This window comes from Mesoplodon mirus (genome assembly GCF_964341445.2).
Source record: "Mesoplodon mirus genome assembly, chromosome: 12".
Taxonomy (NCBI): domain Eukaryota; kingdom Metazoa; phylum Chordata; class Mammalia; order Artiodactyla; family Ziphiidae; genus Mesoplodon; species Mesoplodon mirus.
In genome coordinates this window covers 5,217,485-5,237,207 of record NC_138988.1, presented here as the reverse complement: position 1 = coordinate 5,237,207, position 19,723 = coordinate 5,217,485, and the positions used below count along the sequence as shown (strand labels likewise).

The following is a 19,723-nucleotide window of genomic DNA, read 5'->3' as shown; positions in this document are numbered from 1 at the left end:
ATGCTATATGAGGAAATGAAAGAGAAAGATCATCTATGACTAACACAACAGTGCTTTTGAAAGCAGCCTACTGCAAACCTGAGTAACTGATAAACGTGTTTTATTGATTCTTGACCCTTAAGGACACATACTTTGAAAAATAAGTTTTTTAATTTGACACTTTTGCAGCTTTTACCCACAGGCCTTACACAGCTGCTCTTTCTGAAACAGATTGCTTCCAGAGCATTAAAAAAAAGGAAACACATTTTCTTGGCTCAGTATTTTTAATCTGCTTTCAGACTGATTTTTCTTATAGTTAAGTGTAGTTTACATGCACACTGTGTTTCTTTCAAGATCTGAGTAGATTTAATCTATAATTGCAAGATTACTTTATGTCCAAGTGGGTCTGTTCAACCCTGAGTTGCTGAAATAATTTTTTATTGAAGTTTAAAAACATACACCATTGAAAGCCAAAATAAACAGTAGATTTCATATCATTTGAATAATCAACAACAAAGACCCTCCAAAGAACAGAAATTTGAGCTATTAGCCAGTCACAGGTAAGGTGTTGCAGTATAAGTGGAAGGAAAGGGCGGCCAATATTAGTGAAATATGTTTAGTCCCAGAAGACAATTTGGAGGATTAATCAAGACATGAGTATTTTCTCATTATTAATTAAGTGTTTTAGACTTTAAAGATTTTAGTCAGCAAAGCAAGTGTACATAAAGAACCTGGGGTGGTGTTGACTGAATTAGAAATCTCCAACTCAGCCATTTTCTCCCTTTTTTCTTTGCAGCCGTTTGTTATCTATGACATGAATTCCTTAATGATGGGAGAAGATAAAATCAAGTTCAAGCACATCACCCCCTTGCAGGAGCCAAGCAAAGAAGTGGCCATCCGCATCTTTCAGGGGTGTCAGTTCCGTTCCGTGGAAGCTGTGCAGGAGATCACAGAGTATGCCAAGAGTATTCCTGGGTTTGTAAATCTTGACTTGAATGACCAAGTAACTCTCCTAAAATACGGCGTCCATGAGATCATTTACACGATGCTGGCCTCCTTGATGAATAAGGATGGGGTTCTCATATCCGAGGGCCAAGGATTCATGACGAGGGAGTTTTTAAAGAGCCTGCGAAAGCCCTTTGGTGACTTTATGGAGCCCAAGTTCGAGTTTGCTGTGAAGTTCAATGCACTGGAATTAGATGACAGCGACTTGGCAATATTTATAGCTGTCATTATTCTTAGTGGAGGTAAGCTGCTTCTTTGGATCTTCCGTGAAAGAGGGTGGCGTGGTGGTGGGTTGGCTGAAATAATTTGGACTTTCCTTAGTGTTAGGCTATGTGTCTTTTCTCTCTGCACTTACCACACTTTTCATATGGAAAATGCCAATGGTATGATGCCATGGGAGTGTAACTACCTATGTGACATACCGAGAAAGAATATTGTTGACTTCCTGTTTGAAGGCTGTGGGTAACTCAGGTACTTTTCTTTTCTTCTTCAAAATATTTTTTCTAGTCAAATCCAAACATGGAAGACAAATGCCCTTGTCTGCTTTTTTTCCTCTTTATTTTCTTTTTCCTTGTCTTTTTCCTTTCCTTTCCAGAAGGCCAATCTATTCTCCATTTAAGTAATGACATATATAACTTTGTAAGACAGTGCTCACTTGACATAGAGAAAGCACCACTGTGCTTGTGATCAAATTATGGTCTGGCCCCAGCATCAGTGAGGTGTTACTTTGAATTGCTTTCCCAGGGTCAGCAATCAAGGAACACACATTTACTGAGCCCTGTCTCCTCTCCTGTGTAAAGTCCTCTGTTGGCTCCCTTTGAAGTACCTTTGTGAGGTGGTTGGCTGTGATTAAGAATGCAGTCTGAACCAAAGAATACCCAGCAGAGAAATAAACTGAGTTGTTTAGCCAGTCATTGTACTTTTGGCCTTGCAAGGACATGATCTAACTAACCAACTCCGACAACCAGGTTTTATACTAAATCCTAGTTTCATTGGCCTTCCACGTTTCCAACTTGAGTAGAAGAAAGTTTTAGTGTCATCTCTTTAATATAAAGATTGTTTTCAAGTGACCGGTTTTCATTACTGAAATGGACTTCAGGCGAGCTTTTTGTGTGTACTCTACAGAATATCCTCTGTGCGTGAAAACTGATGTGTAGGGGACAGTGGTCCTATAGATGTAAGCTGTGTGTAACTAGACAGCATGTTACAAAGAGCAGTCCTTTGTTATCCAATTACTCCAGCGCAGAATGCTTCTGAAATCAGGTGCATGGTGTATTAGTAATGATAATAGTAGCAAACACTTATTAAGTACTTACTGTGTGCAGGAAGTGTTCTAGCCACTTCACACACATTCATTTAATTCTCACAACCCCAGTAAGGTAAGTACCATTTTGCAAACAAGGAAACTAAAGCACTGAAAGGTTCAGTCACTTGCCCAGGATTACTCAGGCAGCAAAGGTGGAGCCAGGATGATGAACCAAGGCAGTCTGGCTCCAGAGTCTACACTGATACTGCCCTTTACATGACTAGGGTGCATATAGATAACAACACAGCGCAAGTTAACTCTGAAGCAGCACCCCTTTATTGTGTTATGTTCAATGTAACAAAAATACACTATCCAACATGTTTTGATATCTTGACGGTATCTACTTCTTAAACAAATTGACCCTTGATCATCTGGGATCTGTGATTAATTCAGCAAAGAAGAATGAGATTCCAGTTTATTTGAGGTCCACTGGGAGAAAAAGATTCAATTTTGGAAAACCAGATTAGAAAACAAGTTGGCATTGTTTAACTAGCTAATATTTTAAGGCACATTTTATTTTTATTGAAAGTTGGAAATATAATTATTAACATGTGATATATTTCTAAGATTTTTCCTAATCATACTATACATACCATGTTTATATTCCTTTTTTCACTTAATCATTTTCTCATGCCACTAATGCTCTTTATTAATATTTTTATTAATTTTAAAAATAAAAGTATATATGGTCATTTTATAATTCAGAGTACAGAAAGGTGTAAGTGAAAAGTAAAGCTCTCTATCCTCAGAATAAAATAGGATTAAGAGAATCCTATTTCCCCCTTACCAAAAAGTTTCTATGTATGTGCTAGCATATATACAATATATATATATATGCTACCATTTAAAAAATTTTTTTAATTGAAGCATAGTTGATTTACAGTGTTGTGTTAATTTCTGCTGTCAAAGTGATCCAGTTATACAGATATACATTCCTTTTTTGTGTTCTTTTCCATCATGGTTTATCACAGGATATTGAACATGATTCCCTGTGCTATACAGTAGGAACTTACTGTTTATCCATTCTATATATAATAGCTTACATCTGCTAATCCCAACCTCCCACTCCACCCCTCCCCCACCTCTGCTCCCCCTTGGCAACCACAAGTCTGTTCTCTATGTCCGTGAGTCTGTTTCTATTTCATAGATAGGTTCATATGTGTCATATTTTAGATTCCACATATAAGTGATATTATATGGTATTTGTCTTTGTCTTTTTGACTTAACTCACTTAGCATGGTAATCTCTAGTTGGATCCATGTTGCTGCAAATGGCATTATTTCATTCTTTTTTATGGCTGAGTAGTATTCTGTTGTGTGTGTATGTGTGTGTGCGTGTGTATACACACACGCACACACACACACCTCATCTTCTTTATCCATTCATCTGTTGATGGACATTTAGATTGTTCCCATGTCTTGGCTATTGTGAATAGTGCTGTTATGAACATAAGGGTACATGTACCTTTTTGAATTATAGTTTTGTCTGGATATACGCCCTGTAGTGGGATTGCTGGATCATATGGCAACTCTATTTTTAATTTTTTGAGGAACCTCCATACTGTTCTCCATAGCTGCTGCACCAATTTACATTCCCACCAACAGTGTAGGAGGGTTCCCTTTTCTCCACGCCCCCTCCAGCATTTGTTATTTGTGGACTTTTTAATGATGGCCATTCTGACTGGTGTGAGGTGATACCTCATTGTAGTTTTGATTTGCATTTCTCTAATATATGCTGCCATTTTTAATGACTATAACGTATTTCATTTTGTAAAAGACCATCACACACTAAATTATCTTCCTATTTATGTTTGGGTTGCTTATAATTTGTTGTAAGAACCTATAGAGAAGAATATAAAAAATTATGGGAAATGTGTTCTAAATTCCACTGGGGTGATTCTTCTTATGTGTAAATTTCTGTTAACATTTCAGATTATTTTCTCATTCTAAATTACCAGAAGTAGAATTGCTGGGTAGATGGCTATGAACACTTTTAAGTCTTTTGTTTCATTATTGCCAGATGGTTTTTCCGTGTAGTTTGTACCAGTTTATATTCCTACCACAGATAATAAGGGAGGCATTTGAAATAAGCCGTTCAAAGATACTTAGTTTCTATCCAGGAAAGGTCAGACAAGAAATAATCATGCTAAATCAGGGCTTTTTGAACCTGAGCAATGTTGTTTTATGGGCACATAAGACAACAGTATGATTTCATCTAGAAAAATGCCATATACTGCCCATAACACACAAGCTAGATTATTTGAAAATCAGTGATTCAGTTAGACTTTTAAAATTTTTCTAAATTGGTCAAAAATAGCTCTGAGAATAACTTATTCAATTTAATAGATACTGCAGACTTTGGCTTTCAATTATGAAAATTAAAAACGGTATCATTTAAATGTTGATGCTGTATAAACAAGTTTCTCTTAGCGTTTCCCAGACTGTCTTCACAGTAGCCAATATCCAGATTTCATTAGATCCTCACAACAGTGAAAGAAATCTGAAGGTAGCTGCCATTCATACATTCTTAAAATCTTATATCTGTGGTTATAATGAGAAGAAAACCCTGTGAATCATTTGAGACTTCCTTTAAAAATAAAAACAGAACTTACCATTGACTAGTTCCCATATCACAAAAGGCACATCCTTCCCTGATCAAAGTTTGCTTTTGTAGATGAAGCCAACCTATGGGCACTAGATAAGAATGAATAAACTGGACCCCGTGTTTGTTCAACACCAAGGAATTTGATTCCCTTCTTTATCCAGAGAAGCTGGTTGGGTAGAGGCCAGAGAAAGAACTACTCCAGTCATTTCCAATCCAGAGACTGTGTTCCAAGGGGGATCAGTGTCCCAGTCATCTATAGATGGTGAAACCAACATCTCAGATTGTGGTTTATTGGAGTACAACATATAATTTGTTGTACAACATGTAATTTCTCAATTCCCGTCCTGGGTTTTCCTGAAAGGGAAAACATTTGTGCAAGCAAGAAGGTTTGATGCCGTAAACAAATTTCTGATCCTGCTTATTCTTAGCAAGAGGGATTATTTTCTCCTCTGCAGTTTATTCTGAAGCCTACAGATAGCTTTAGTGACTTGAGAGAGAAGCACTTTGGGCAGGGATCCCAGTGACCTTCTTCTAAGCTGGCCTTAGAATCACAGAAGAGTTTCATTCTGGTCAAGGCTATGAACCTAGACTGAAGGGAAAATGGGGAGATGGGCATTATGTAAGAGTGGGGTGTGAGGGATTGGGGAGATTAAGGGCGGGGGATCCCCAGAGGACCCAAAGGGGATTTTTGGATGAAAGTACCTGATTTGACCCAACTAAGTGTTTGCTGAGAAAACTGGAGTTGCAGTCGTAAAGATCACTGTCACTCAGCTTCAGTCCTAGAAACCGCTGATGCTGTTAGATTTGGTCCTTAGATTGGCCTGGTGTTCAGCATTTCTACTATGTATTCAAGTCGCAAACCACTTGCTGAGGAAGATGACCTAGGTCTTCTCAAGGTTTTCTCCTCTCTCCCTCTTTCTCCTCCGAGCTTCAGGCAAGAAGAATGAGACTAAAAAGAACAATATTCCAGAACCAAAGGACAGCACTTTGTCCCTTTCATTCTCTCATTAGATCCTGACAATTCTCCTGTATTTTCATTCTTATTCCATAGAAAGAGAAGAGAGAGTCATAGACTTAGGTGAGCTGACAACTAGTGAGCAGCAGTGCTAGGAGGGAAACCCAGGTGTCCTCACTGTCACCTCCCAGTGTCTCTTCTGCCACCTGGCTGGCGGATGCGGTCAACTCCCTCAGGGTGTCGGTGGCCCCAACCTGTGGTCCCGTCACTGCTCTCCTGAAGGTCTGGCCCAGAGTCCAGAAGCACAGCTTCCTTGGGAGTGGTGATAAGGGAAGAACTTCCCTTGCCCCCTCTGGTCTCGCCGGCTGGACGGGTGGCGTCAAGCGTAATCACACTGCCTCCAGCAAGGGCATGCTTGCAGCTGGCGCCACAGCCTCACGCCAGCCACACCAGCAAACTCCTCAAACCCACCAGCAACCAAGGCCAAGTAGAAAGCTCAATAAAGCTGACAAGCCCCAGGACACTCCACTGGACACTTTGCCCCCTTGGGCGTTGGCTGTTTGCTGGAGAAAAGCTTAGGAGGGTTCCAGCTGGAACTCGGCAACAGGAAAAACAGGAAAAAGCTCTTTCTGTTAATTCAAAACAGTTTGGAATCCATTACAGTTCTTCCCAAACTTCCAAGATATGGGGAGGAAATTCACTGGATTTTACAATACATTTCTCGAGGCCGATTGTCATCGCCATCCTAATGACAGAGAAGCTGTAAATATTGGTGCAGCAGTCACAGATGGCAAGTCATCCAGCCTCCTCATTTACCCTCTTGGGTCTGGCTGGGTTATACAAACCTCCTATATAGCAATTCCTCCCGTTTCCAGCCGTCCCGGCCGTGTTCTTGCTCTGTGAAGCGATTTCGGACAGCTGTTCTTGGAGCGATCCTGTGCGTTTCTGCTGTTGAGTGGGCAGGGAGCATAGGGTACAGGAAGGGGGAATTGTTCACAGATGTACATCTACAGATCAAGGAAGAGTTAATATTCTGTGACAGTTGGAAAACTCCTAGACCTCTCAGGTCAATACCATGGAGCTCTGTTTCTTACCCTTGGTCCTGACTTATATGTGTATCAATATATACTTTTTAATCTGTTGGAATTAGAATAGAATCAAAGTACAGCACCTGGCCCAGAATAAGTACTAATACATCCTTGTTGAATGAATAGTAATCAAATATTAATAATAATAATAGCTGCCATTTATTGAATACTTCATTGTGAACCAGAGTAGATGCTAAGCACTTTACCTGTGTTCTGAATCTTTGTTTAATTTTCCCTGCAATTCTAGAAAGTCTCTCATTATCCCCATTTTATAGATGGAGAAAACAGAAGTTTAGAGAGATTAAGCAATTTTCCCAAGGTCACAGAGCTACTAATCGGTGAGGCCAAGGTCTTATCCAATCTGACCTTAAAACGGATGCCCTTAACTGCCACTGCCTTTTGTGTATTGAGATGTGGAAGCATCCCAGTTACTTACCTTGGACTTGGGGTTCTTTGGCAGTTATCAGAAACTACCCATTTCCATATTGCCTCCAAGTATTTTAATCAAGAATTTCCAGTTAGAGTCCAGATATTACTTCCTGCTCTCCAAAGCCCTTCTCAAGACACCATTTGTACCTGACTGCCTAACAAAATTACACCCCAGGTTTGAGAACTGTTCTGGGACGGAACAGAGCCCAGTGTTAATGCCGAGACTGGTGCTGGTTCTTCCATTTGTTCCGGTAGCACAGCCCCCATTCGCAGGCTCCCTGCAGAAGCTGACCATAAGCTTTATGTACCTAAGCAAATATGTCCGAGCTTAATCAGATACCATCTTATAGCAGGTTCCGATGGAGAGAAGTGGCTGCAGGAAGATTTGTGAGACAAATTTAAAATTGTTACAATACCTTCCAGTACCTTAATTTCTTCCTGCCCTTCGGAGACCATCCCAACGTCACTCCTCCCGTTCGTGTACAGGGGACCCCTCTCCCTCCAGCTTAGAGAGCACTAAAGATCCGCAGGACAGAGCGGGAGGGGCTCTGGGCTTGTGGGTGTCCGTCTCCCCTCCCCATCCCTAAGTGCCCTCCAGAATCTTGAGGATAGTGACAGCTCGTGTGTCATCCTTCCATTTTACTGCAGGACTGTTTCTACCAGTTAGAAGGGACAGCCGAGCTCTTCTCTGGAACAAGATAGAGGGCACGTGCCTGAGCGGGCCTGTGCTGTTCTTGAGAAGACTCCAGCTCAGGGGACCTCTGATTCTCCACAGCCCAGTGGCCCCCATGTCTTCTTTGTCTGTTGGCATCATCCTTACTAGTTAACTGGGGGGAGACAAAACCAAAAATATTTGAAAACTGAGGCATTAGTAATACTATGAAGAACAAGAGGCCAACTTTCTTCCATTCTCCTGTGGCAGTTAAATATTCAGCTACTTTATCCGTACAGTGTTTTTGGACAAGACTTAGGCTGGGGTCTGAGTGGTAAAAGTTGTTTTTCTGACCGTTCTCGTGATATTGAGAATAAACACAGACATCTGATTTCTCGTGTGACTGAGCCTTGAGCAGGGCAGTTGAAGAGTGTTGATTACATGGTTCATATCTCCCATCTGGCCCATGATTGTGTCAGAGAGTACTTGCCTTCATTTATTAATTGAAAACTATTGAATGGGCACCTGCTCTGTGTCTGCACGGTGTATGGCACTGCTCTCTTTGCCTGCTGTCCTGGTCTCCCCACTATGCTGCCGTGACCAGTGGACAAATCCTGTCAGGTGGCCGGGATGGCTTTGAGTAATGACTCAGTGTGGGTTATCTGTAAATGTCCCATTAGTTCACTCTTCTCATAACCTCACAGACTCGGTTTAGACAGAGGGAGGTATATTTGTAAGTTCTCAGCTGGCACCCAAATTCTCAAAACCAGAGAATTGGGGGTGGGGGTGGGTAGGGAGAAGAGAAACACACTAGAATCATCTGAGAAACTTGAACTACACACACTCGCATGCATGCGCGCACACACACAGAGGCTTTTGTCATTTGTGGAACACTGAAGCATCTTTATCTGTGACTGCTTCAGAGATAAAATCCCCTCCTCACCCCAGGCCTGGTAGGCTGGGATCATTCGCTGTACTTGACCTCAGAGACAGACATGGGCTTGAAAGCCAAACTGCTGAGTCATTCCTGTCCCCACACCAGCATCTTGGAAGCCAGTCAGTGGGCCGCTTTGGGGAGCACTTTATCATTTTGGGCTCTCACAATGTGTGTTTAAACTCTGGGTGACCCCAGGCAGCCTTCCAGACTGGCACGGCACTCAGACAGATCCTCCGCAAGTGAGGAAGAGTGAAAGCGGCCCTGGTACCAGAGGCCGGCGCAGGTGGTGAGGAGCCCCGCACTCCCGGGGAGAGCGCCCGCCCCCGGGGTCCCGCCGCATCACCCACCGGTGCACCAGGAGAGGCAGGATGGGGCGGTGGGGGCCTCTGGGCTCCCCAAACCCCGCACCCCACCACTTACTAGATGTGTGACTTCAGGCCGTTATTTACCTGCCTGAGCCTGAATTCCTTCTCAGTTCCCTAAGTAAATGAAAGAACATTCTGTGAAGCCTCTGGCACAATGCCTGGGACGTGGTAAGCACACAATAACTGCTCATTTTCCCTCTTCCCTGTACTGTATAATTTGAAGTAGCTCCACACAATCCTGCCAGAGGATTGCTTGAAATTTCACCAATAGCATTCTTAAAATCCCTTAGTACCATATAAATACTCCTAAGGAGATAGCAGCTAATCCCTGTATCAGCTATCACTTTAAGGGGATTAGCTGTGGATTGAGAACAAAACCCCAAAGGACAGAGATACTGGAGGGAGGGGAGGGAGGGGAGGGAGGGGTGGGAGGGGAGAACTCTGGGCCCTGCTGCCCTTGAAGGAGGTACCAATGAGCAGGAGTGCAGTGGGGAATTCTGTAAGTTTGGGGGACATTATGTGTTAAGAGGTCGTATTTAGAGGTTGGAGATCACGCCTATGTTTTGAGATCACAGGTTCTTCTCCAAGACGTTGGAAAGGAAGATGTGGGGGAGAGGGGAGAGGTGCAGAGAACAAATCCTTGGCCACTTTTTATTTTGTTGACTCCCTTTGGTTTGCCGTTGGCATTTCTAGAGGTTGAGGAAGCAAGGGAGAGTCACTGGATTCGGAGCATGAGTGTGTCAGGCTTGATGGTGAAGAAAAAAATCACTCTCCATCTTTCCACTCGAGCCTGGTTCCTCTACCTCCCAGTCTTGATCAAAGCTGGTGTGGGACGTAGAAGGGTCAGAGATTTATCTGCATCCCTCGGCTTGAGGGGAGGCCACTGCTCCCCTGGTCCGGACACAGAGAAGGGGAGCAAACCATGGGGCTGAGCTTCACTTGAGTGACCACAAATGATCAGAACGAGGGGACCCAAACCCCTGGTGAAAGGAGGTGGGAAAGATGAGACTTCCCAAGGGCAGGACGGAAGTCTCCGATCCTGTTTCCATTCTCAAAGAGCTGAAAATAAAGCAGGCCCCACACTCCGTTCACGGCAGGTGCCGTTGAGAGATGAAACGAGCTCTGAACGCGGCAGAGAGGAAAGCGCTGCCCACCTTGTTACCAGATACTTTTGTGTTCTGTGCTGTAGTTGGGGAGGTGGCTTTTGGAGGTGGTAGTTGAGCATTTGAGGTGGGGGGACTTGGTGTGCAATTGCTATTTAATGGGCAGATAAAAGAAAATACTGCCTGGGCTTGGTTTCATTTTGGTGGTGGTCACCCGCGCCCTCCATCCTAGCCAAATCGTACGTGTCGTTGCTGTGTCATTTTGCGGTTGTCATTTGGACACAGACAGAGAAAGCATTTATTTAACTGTTGTTTAACAGGGATATGTTAGAACGGGGACCACTTCAGAGGGAAGGACTCCACTAGCCACACGTGCGTTCACAGCAGACATGCTTGTCACCGATGATCTTCATCTGTTCGGTACAAGATCTCTGTTCTGTTGTTCCCTTTCCCTGATAGCAGCCATCAACCACATTTCTCCCCAAATCATCCATTGTTCACACTTCTGATTAATTTAGGCTGGCCTTGCTAGGATTCTAGACACCACATCCCCAGCAAGGTGCAGTCCCATGAGTGGAAAGGGAAAAGCATCTAGAAGGCGGGGTGGAGAAGAAGGGAGCAATTAAGGGCAAAAGAATAGGAAAGATACAGAGAAGACCCAAGAGCATCGCAGAAATGAGAGGAGGAGAAAGGTAAGAAAGAAAAGAGGCACGTTGGACTGTACTGTTACACTAGTGTGAATAGAAATAGCTAACTTCCCATGTGTCAGACGCTGCTCTGAGCACCTTCCATCTAGTAACTCATTTCATCCTCTCGACAACACTGCGAGCTAGATTACTGTCATGTCTCCATCTTTTAAATGAGGAAACCAAGGTACAGAGAGGTTAAGGAACTCGCCCGAGATTACCCAGCAAGTAAGTTTTCAGGTTGACATTCCAACTGCTTCTCACTACACCAGTGGTGTTTGCTCTCAGCTTCCCATTAGAATCGCCTGAAAGCTTTTAGGAACATTGGCGGTCATACCTGAGGCCAAGTCAATCGGAGTCTCTCAAGATGGGACCCAGGTATTAGTTTGCGTGTTTTTAATTTCCCCAGATGGTTTCAGTGTGGAGGCAGAGTTGAGAATCAAGCCCGCACTCGGTCAAGCCCCGGTTCAAATTTAAATATGAAAAGAACATGGGAAACTTTCTTAGGTTATTTTCTCTTAGCGGTAGGATGGTGGGAGGGAATTGCTACAGGCCAGACCAGTTTACCAAAGACAAACTTGGGTGAATTCAGAGTTTCGCCTCATGATCCCCATGATCCTGACGGTTAGACCAGGAAAGGACCGCAGAATCCCTAACACCGTCTCTAAGGAAGAAGTGAATATCAGCTCGGGGGCTTCTCTGTTTCATTATTGTTCTCAGTCCTGCTTACATGTGTTCAACTACAAGAATGAGAACTTGCCCCAAACCCCAAATGTGTATCTGCATCAGGAATCATTTTCTCATGCTCCTGAACTTATGCTCTACAAATAACAGCTCAGAAACCTCCCATTTCCCAATTGCACACATGCCACCCCACCCCTGTTTACGCTTCGGACCCCATTCCTGTGGAAACTGCCTCTGTCTGAACAAACACAGAGGATAGTAAAATGTTACAAAGCTCCTTTACCTGACTCCTTCTAACCATGACCTTAGGAAAGAAACACCACCGTTGCCTTGAAAATTCAGCCAAAACCCAGAAAGATAAGATGACTTGTCCAAAGTCACATGGAAGCTAAGTGGAGAAGAGATGAGATCAAGTCTTCAGTTTCCAAATCCACTCCTCTTTTTAACACATCTGTGAACTTAGGAAGCAATAGAATAAAGGAAATTGGGGAGCAAGAGTAAAAGGAAGTGAAATGCAAAGTGTGAGCTCCCGAAGGAGCTCCACCCCCTTCAGTTTTAGCCCACACCTGAGCTAAGTTCTTTCATTGCCTTCGGATCAATTTACAGCTGCCCAGCTATCAGACTTCTTTTTCCTAAATGCCCTGGGTACAATCCTTTTCAGATTTGTCTCCATCAGAAAGAAATCCAATAGGAAAAAGCTGGGAACAGCATGACAGCAGCAACTAGAAAAGAAACAATACCATGCGCTTTGGTTTTTCTGCATCTCCTTCAGGAGATGCCACTGTGGCCATCTGGTTCCCTAACTGAGACCCCTCCTGAGAAAATCTGGTCTAGGGAAATGCCTGGCCCAGGTGGGAAGATCCCAGGAGGGTCCAGAGAATTTGAATCTGCTTCAGATAAGCTCTTCACTTAACAGAACCAGATCTGGATAAGATGGGAGCTTTGTAGATTTGCCCACAATCAACAGTGCTCTCTAATCAATTCCAGCGCTGCACGATGGGGACCGGAAAGGTTTCTTTCCCAATTCTTTGCAGCCTGGGGAGTAAGGAACCGGTAATTGACTCCAGCTTCCTCGAGTGTTGGGTCCTGGAGCCTGAGTCAGCACGCACTTTCCCAAAAGGGCTTTCTAGGCAACCTAGGGCCAATGAAGGAGGTCCCTTGACCCTGATCCTATTCCAGACCCCAACTCTAACCCTCAGCAAGGTGTAGGGAGAGGACCTCAGACCAGCCTTCTAAGAACAATACCTTCGCAGGCCCTGGGCCAATGGGAAAGGGAGAAGGAAGAGAAGGGACCCAGGACGGCTAGGTCTTTAGACAGATTCCTGTGGCACGTTTGTGGTGCCCAGCTTAGCTCAGTAAGTGTTCAAGTGTGAGTAGAAGGAAAGTGGAAAGAGAAAGACAGGCAGGGGAAGCAGGGAAAGCCTTGGAGCTGACTGGAGGGTAAAGGGTGGGGACAACCCTGACAAATCCCTTTTGCCCTTGACCCTAGGGAGTGCTTAAGACCAAAGGAAGCTTTTTTGCTTTTTAAATAAGCCAAATGTTTTAAGTTTAATGTGTAAGCCTGTTGATATACTTTTCTATTTAGATTTTGAGTTAATTTCCCCTGTTTAATTGTGTGACTTTTGTAAAGGGAATTACAAATAAGAATAGAGCTTACAACTTTTGAACTAGGGTCTTAGAGATCACCTCTCTAATCCAATCCTCTTCGTTTACAGAGGAGAAAATTGAGGCGCTGTGAACTTGATCAGTTTGCCCAAGGTCACAGAACTGGTTAGTGAGAGACCTAAAAGTAGAGCGACCACTTTCCTGCTCTCCTGCTCTCCATTCTTGCCTTGACTGAGGCTCAGTAAGGGCGACAGTGGGACAGATCTGTAAATGATCTAACTTGTCACTAGAGAAAATATAAATCAGTGGCCACAAAATTTCAGCCAAACTTCATCTGTCACATCATAAAAAATAACTTGCCAAAGAGAGGTTTGAAAATCCAAACCAGATCCTTCTCCACTCCTAGAGGGAACAGTTCCATTGTACTGCACGGCAGCCAAGTGTTTCCAGCAAGCCCGATCAGCTGCATTTGAGGGTTTGCTTGTTTGAACTGTCACGATAAATGAAACCTAGTAGATTAACATAATCTCTTCTGCAGAAGTTCAGACCCCACGGATGCTGCTCTAGAGGAAGGAGGAAGGAGAAAAGGCTCTGAGGGGCCAGGGCCTCAGTGAGCAGAGGGTCTGTACAAGGGTGTACACCGACGCCTCGACACAAAATGCTGCCACTGCCAACGCACATGCATTTGCTGTCCAGTCCAGGCCTTTGAAATCTGGCACGTCTGTTCAGGGGGAGGATCGGCAACTATTAAACCCAAGGCACCAATCCAGGATCTGGTTTTCCTTGAAGTGTCAGGGGGTTTCATTATTGCATAGCAACTGTGAGAAAGGACAACTCCTCCAGGGGTGTGATTCTCTAGGCCAGGACTAAATCATCTGTTTCATTCTCAGAAGCTGAGATTCTTGCTAATGTTTCCAAAATTAAGTGCTGAAATTTAAAAAAAAAATTACTCCAGTCAATGGGAGATGTTAGAGAAGTTGAGGGGAGAAAATCAAACTACAGGTAACTTTCTGTCTGTAATTTAAAATAAGAAAAAAGAAAAAAAAATTTAAGAGCATGTTTAGAGTTCCGAAAAGCCCACCTGAGACCGTTCTCACCTTGCTCTCCTGTGTCTCATCTCAGCGGGTAAAGGTTGCTCGAGTTTACCAAATACAGGAAAACGCTATTTCTGGAGACTTCTTCTTTGTGCATTGATCCTGCCTTTAGGCTTGTTCACCAACCAGAAGAACTGTACTTTTCAATTCAGGACTCTTGGCTAGAACAGCCTTCTCACTCATAAACTCAGCCAGCTGAGTGCTTCCTGTGTTTCCACTGGAGCCTCAGAGATGATCAAGACATAGTCTCTGCCCTCTGATCTCTCGTGGCCAAGTAGGGGAGAAAAACAAGAAAATCAGTACCTATAATACAAGGAAATAAGAGTTAAGAGTGTAGCATTCGGAATCAGATTCAACTTTCAGCAGTGCTGTTTACTAGCAAGTGGCAGATCTTGGGCAGGATCTAACTCCTTTCTCTAAATCTTCATTTTCCCCTCCTTAAAGCACTGACCTCATGGAGTTATTGTGGAGCTTAAATGATATATTGTATATAAAGCCCTCAGTACGAGTTTTGGGAAATGATAACCACTCAATAAATGTAATCTACTAGGATAGTAGCAATTGAGGTGTTTGTAGAATGCTATGAGGACCAGAGAAAGGGGATTGGAAGAACAGGGGCAAGGAAGGGATGATCTCCAGGAAGGCTCCAGGACATAAGGACACGGGCTAGATTTTGAAGAGTAGGCTGAAATCAGTAGGATGGTTGGAGGGAAGGTGAGACTGCTCCCAGCAGGAGGAACAGAACGTGCCTAAGCACAGTTATGACAGAATGTAGGATGTTTGAGGGACTTGGTGTGGAAAGGGCTTAAGCAAAGGCACAATGATAAACGGAGGCAAGACAATGAGGAACATTAAAAAGGGAAGTAAAAACTTTTATACAGTGCTTTAGTTTACAGTGAAGGGGAGAAGAGTTAAAATGAGAAAAAGAGGGTGATTGGCCTTCAAGAGCTAAAATTTGGAATCAGTACAAGGTATCAAGTGAGTGACCTGAATGTCATACATAATCTCTGTGCCCCTCTGCTGAGCCTTAATGAGAAAACCGTATATTCTAACCAAACTTAGAAATTAGAAAAAACAAAAACAAACACTCAGACTTTCCACTTGGAAATCTAAAAACATGTCTCTATATAACTCTTAGATTAAAAGTGAAATCAAAATAGTAAAACAGACTATTTAGAAAAGAACTGTGAGAGTATGATTTACCAAAGCTATGGGGTGAAACAGAAGTGACACTCAGAGGAAATTTTAGAGCCTTAAACTCATCTATCAGAAAATAAGAAATACTGAAACTAAATGAATTAAGCATTCAACCCAAGAAATGAGAAAAAGAGGAAAAAAAAAAACCTAAAGAAAGTTAAAAGAATGAATTAGCTAAATTGAAAACAAAAGGCAATTTTCAAAAACAGAGTTGATCAGTAAAACCAGGAGTTGTGCTTTTTTAAAAAGCAAAAAATACATAAACCTTTGGCAAGTCAAATTTTTAAGTGAGACAATACACAAATAAAAAGCATTCAGTTAAAGGAGGTATATATAAAAATAATAAAAGAGATTCAGATTCTAAGAGAATATTATGTGCAACTTTATTCCAATATAAATTACTAAAATTTTCCTTTATAAGTAGTAGAAAACCTGAATAAATTAAAAACTATAGGAGGAAAATTAAAGATAGTCAAAGATTTACCACCAGGCTCAGATGGTTCTGCAAATAAATTCCAAGAAACCATCAAGGAATAGATCATGACTACATAGAAACAGAAGGAAAACTTCTCAACTCAGTCTATAAGACTAGTTAACATTTATTACCAAAAGAGGCAAAAGGTAGCACACACACAAAAAAAGACTCTGGACCAATCTCACAGATTTAAAAGCCCTAAATAAAATATTAGCAAACAAATGCAAGAGTATAAGAAAATCTATTAAAGTAATTCACTACACTAGATTAAGATAAAACCATATGGTCATCACTCTAGGTAGAAAAACTTTAAAACATTTGATGAAATGCAACAACATTCCTGACTAAAACAAATTAAACACTTTAAAACTATTGGAGAGCCAGGAGAAAAACCTATCCACCATAATCCAGTAAACATCATACTTGTGGTAAACCATTAGAAGCATTTCCTTCAAGGTTAGGAATAAAACAAGAATGCCTCCCAACACTACTATTATTTAATACCATACTAGAGACATTAGCCAATGCAGTATGGCAAGAAAAAGAAATGAGAACTATAAACACTGGAAAAGAAGAAATAAATAAAACTATGATTATTTGCAGATGAAATTGTCTGTCCAAAAATTTTTTTTAATCCATGATAAAAACTATTTGAATTGACAAGAGTGAAATTGGAATAGATTCAATATAACAAAGCCAATCATTTTTTTCTAAACATCAGCAGGGATACATTAGAAAATGTAATGAAAAAGAAGTATAGAATACAAGAAAGTAAAGAAGTAAAAGTAAAGAAGAATACTAGAAAGTATTTAAGGTGGAATCTAAAAAGATCTACATGAAGCAAAAACATTAAAAACTTAAAAGTAACTTAAGCTTGCCATTTAAAAGTTCAAATAAGGAAAAGTATAAAGAAGAAAGTGAAAATTACCTGCAACCTCACTAATCAGAAGAAGCCTATGTTAAAATCTGGTCTATCCTTCCCAAGTGTAACAGTATTTGAAAACTATGTCTTGTCTCTTCGAAAATGCATGAGCTATATTAAGCAAAAAGACGACAAAGTCTGTGTTAAAAGTGTGTTTAAAGTAGTGGTAAGAAAGTAAGTAGAGGTTATAAAACATAGACTCATCAGGAAGGAACAGAAGTTGAAAATGAGATTTCTGAGTGAGGAGAAACATGCCAGCAGGAGAGTCCCCCGTCTGGTGAGACGATTGCCTTGCCACCCTCTTCTGTCAACTGGTCACACAGATTTCGTCTTGGCCAGGAAGAGAATGGCCCTGGAAAGAGCTTTGATAGTCTTGGTTTTCATTCCATTCTCCTTGTATGCAGTTCTTGCCCACTATCTGCTTTCCCTTCCTCCATACCCTATTTTAGAACCAAAGCAAAACCAACAAAAAGTGAGTTGTTTGGCTGAATATGCCTCAGATGTGGAGCCAGAGAATTTTGTAACTGAACCTGCTGTTCTGTCTTCCATTTCTGCTCCCCCAGACCGCCCCGGTTTGCTGAATGTGAAGCCCATTGAGGACATACAAGACAACTTGCTGCAAGCCTTGGAGCTGCAGCTCAAGCTGAACCACCCCGAGTCCTCTCAGCTCTTTGCCAAGTTGCTCCAGAAAATGACAGACCTCAGACAGATTGTGACAGAACATGTGCAGCTGTTGCAAGTAATAAAGAAAACAGAGACGGACATGAGTCTTCACCCGCTCCTACAGGAAATATACAAGGACTTGTATTAGCAGAGAAGTCCGAGTTCACTGACAACATTTTCCTTCTTCCAATTGCACTATTATTTTGAGGGAAAAATCTGACACCTAAAAAATTACTGTGAAAAAGCATTTGAAAAAGAAAAGGTTTTAGAATAATAGATCTATTTTATGCATATTGTTTATAAAGATACATTTACAATTTACTTTTAATATTAAAAATTATTACATCGTGAAATTGCTGTTGTATTTGAAGACTGAGTCTGCTGTGTCCCCCACTCCACCCTCCAGGCTTTTTTTCCTTTTATCTCCTCCCTCTTCCTTTTCTTTTTCCTTCCTTTCTTACACATGTGAAACACTATGAATGGAATTGCTGATCAGTTTTCATTCTCAGTCGAATAATTTTTTATACTCAATTTACAACTTTTCTGAACCTTCTATCTGCTTTAAAAATCACAACTAAGAATGGAACTTCAGGACCAAAAACTGCTCAGAGCATGTGTTTCTTAACCCAGAAGTACTCATTTGGGGCGTATCCCTAGGCCTACCAAGAATTCAATCTTCTTCCCCAATGCCAACCAAGATTTTCACTCACCAACAGCAGCCTCTAACAGGATACCAAGGCATGTGCAAATACCCAGTGGCAGGTATTAACGGCTAGATGCTGTGGGTAACACAGAAGTGTTATAAGATGTGGCACCTGCCAAAAAGAACTTACCATTGAATTGAGGAGAAAATATGAATCCTTCTTAAAAACAGATTAAAATACACAGTACAACCATGTGCCAAATGAATGGTTCAGACTCCAAGTACTCTAAGAGTTCAAAGTAATGAAGATTGGAAAAGTCATGAGTGACTGTAAATTCATTCAAGTGGGCTTCAAAGGATGTGTTGGACTTGGGATAGGTAGACAGTGGAAGAGAAGACATTCTAGGGAAGCAAAATCGCAGGAATAACAACAACAAAAGGAAACAAAACCAAAATAAAACATGAATGAGGGAGAAGGGCCGCATTCTGGTCCCGACGTACATAGAGCAGTGTTGCTACAGGTATTCTGCTGGCCTCCTTGGGACCACCTTGCCCAGGGAGCTCTGAATTTTGTAACCTCAAAGGCTAATTATCTGTTTAGGTAATGCATGCCTCCCCAGCAAAATAGATGATATGTTCCCTAAAAGCAGGGACCTTCTTGGCATAATGCACAGATTTGTTGATTGAGGCCACCAAGTTCATTAGCATTGCTTAGCCATGAACACATATGATGACTTTGAAGAACGCCTCTCAGCAAACTATGCTGAGGTCTCTCTTCTCTAGAATGATTGTTTCCACTGACCTAAATTATCCCCCTGCCGCTTCTCCCTTAGTTTATCTTTCCTCGTGGTGTTGATACTGAGGAGGACATAACTTTCGAGGCTTTCAAGCCAAAATATCAGGAAAGACCTTTTCATCCTTTACCCCAAAATAAACAGATCTCCAAAGAGTCAGGTTAGAGCAGTGAGTCCTGACCCCAGCCCTAAAAATGCAAGATCCCTAACCCTTTAGGAGAGACAGCTCCTGAGCTCAGACCTTTAGAACCAAAGGACTGAGGTCGTTGTATAAGTGACCTCGGAACGTTGGAAAGGAAAGTGATAAATTCAGTCCATCATGGGGCTGTTTTTTCTTTCCTTGATGCCAAGCAGCTAGCGGCTTCCCTGCTGTGCCTCCTGGAGAGTTATCATTGGGGGATCCTGAGAAAGAGAGAGGGTGCGGGCAGTAGACAAGGTGAGGATTCCACCTCAGAGGAGATCCCTTGTTTACAGGAGGGCTCGAACAAAGAGCCTTTCAGTGCAGCCACGGCCAGTCCAAAGCCTCTCCACATTCTC

The 19,723-nt window shown here is 42.2% G+C and overlaps 1 protein-coding gene across 1 annotated transcript in view; it reads left to right on the top strand.

The window, feature by feature from the left end:
- Positions 1–18,072, top strand: part of PPARG (peroxisome proliferator activated receptor gamma) — a 131,969-nt gene extending 113,897 nt beyond the window's left edge. The window contains exons 7-8 of the mRNA XM_082639406.1: positions 776–1,226; positions 17,650–18,072. Coding sequence (XP_082495532.1) covers positions 776–1,226; positions 17,650–17,897 — 699 coding nt within the window. The 3' untranslated portion in view covers positions 17,898–18,072. The remainder of the gene's footprint in view (positions 1–775; positions 1,227–17,649) is intronic.
- The last annotated feature ends 1,651 nt before the right edge of the window (positions 18,073–19,723 follow it).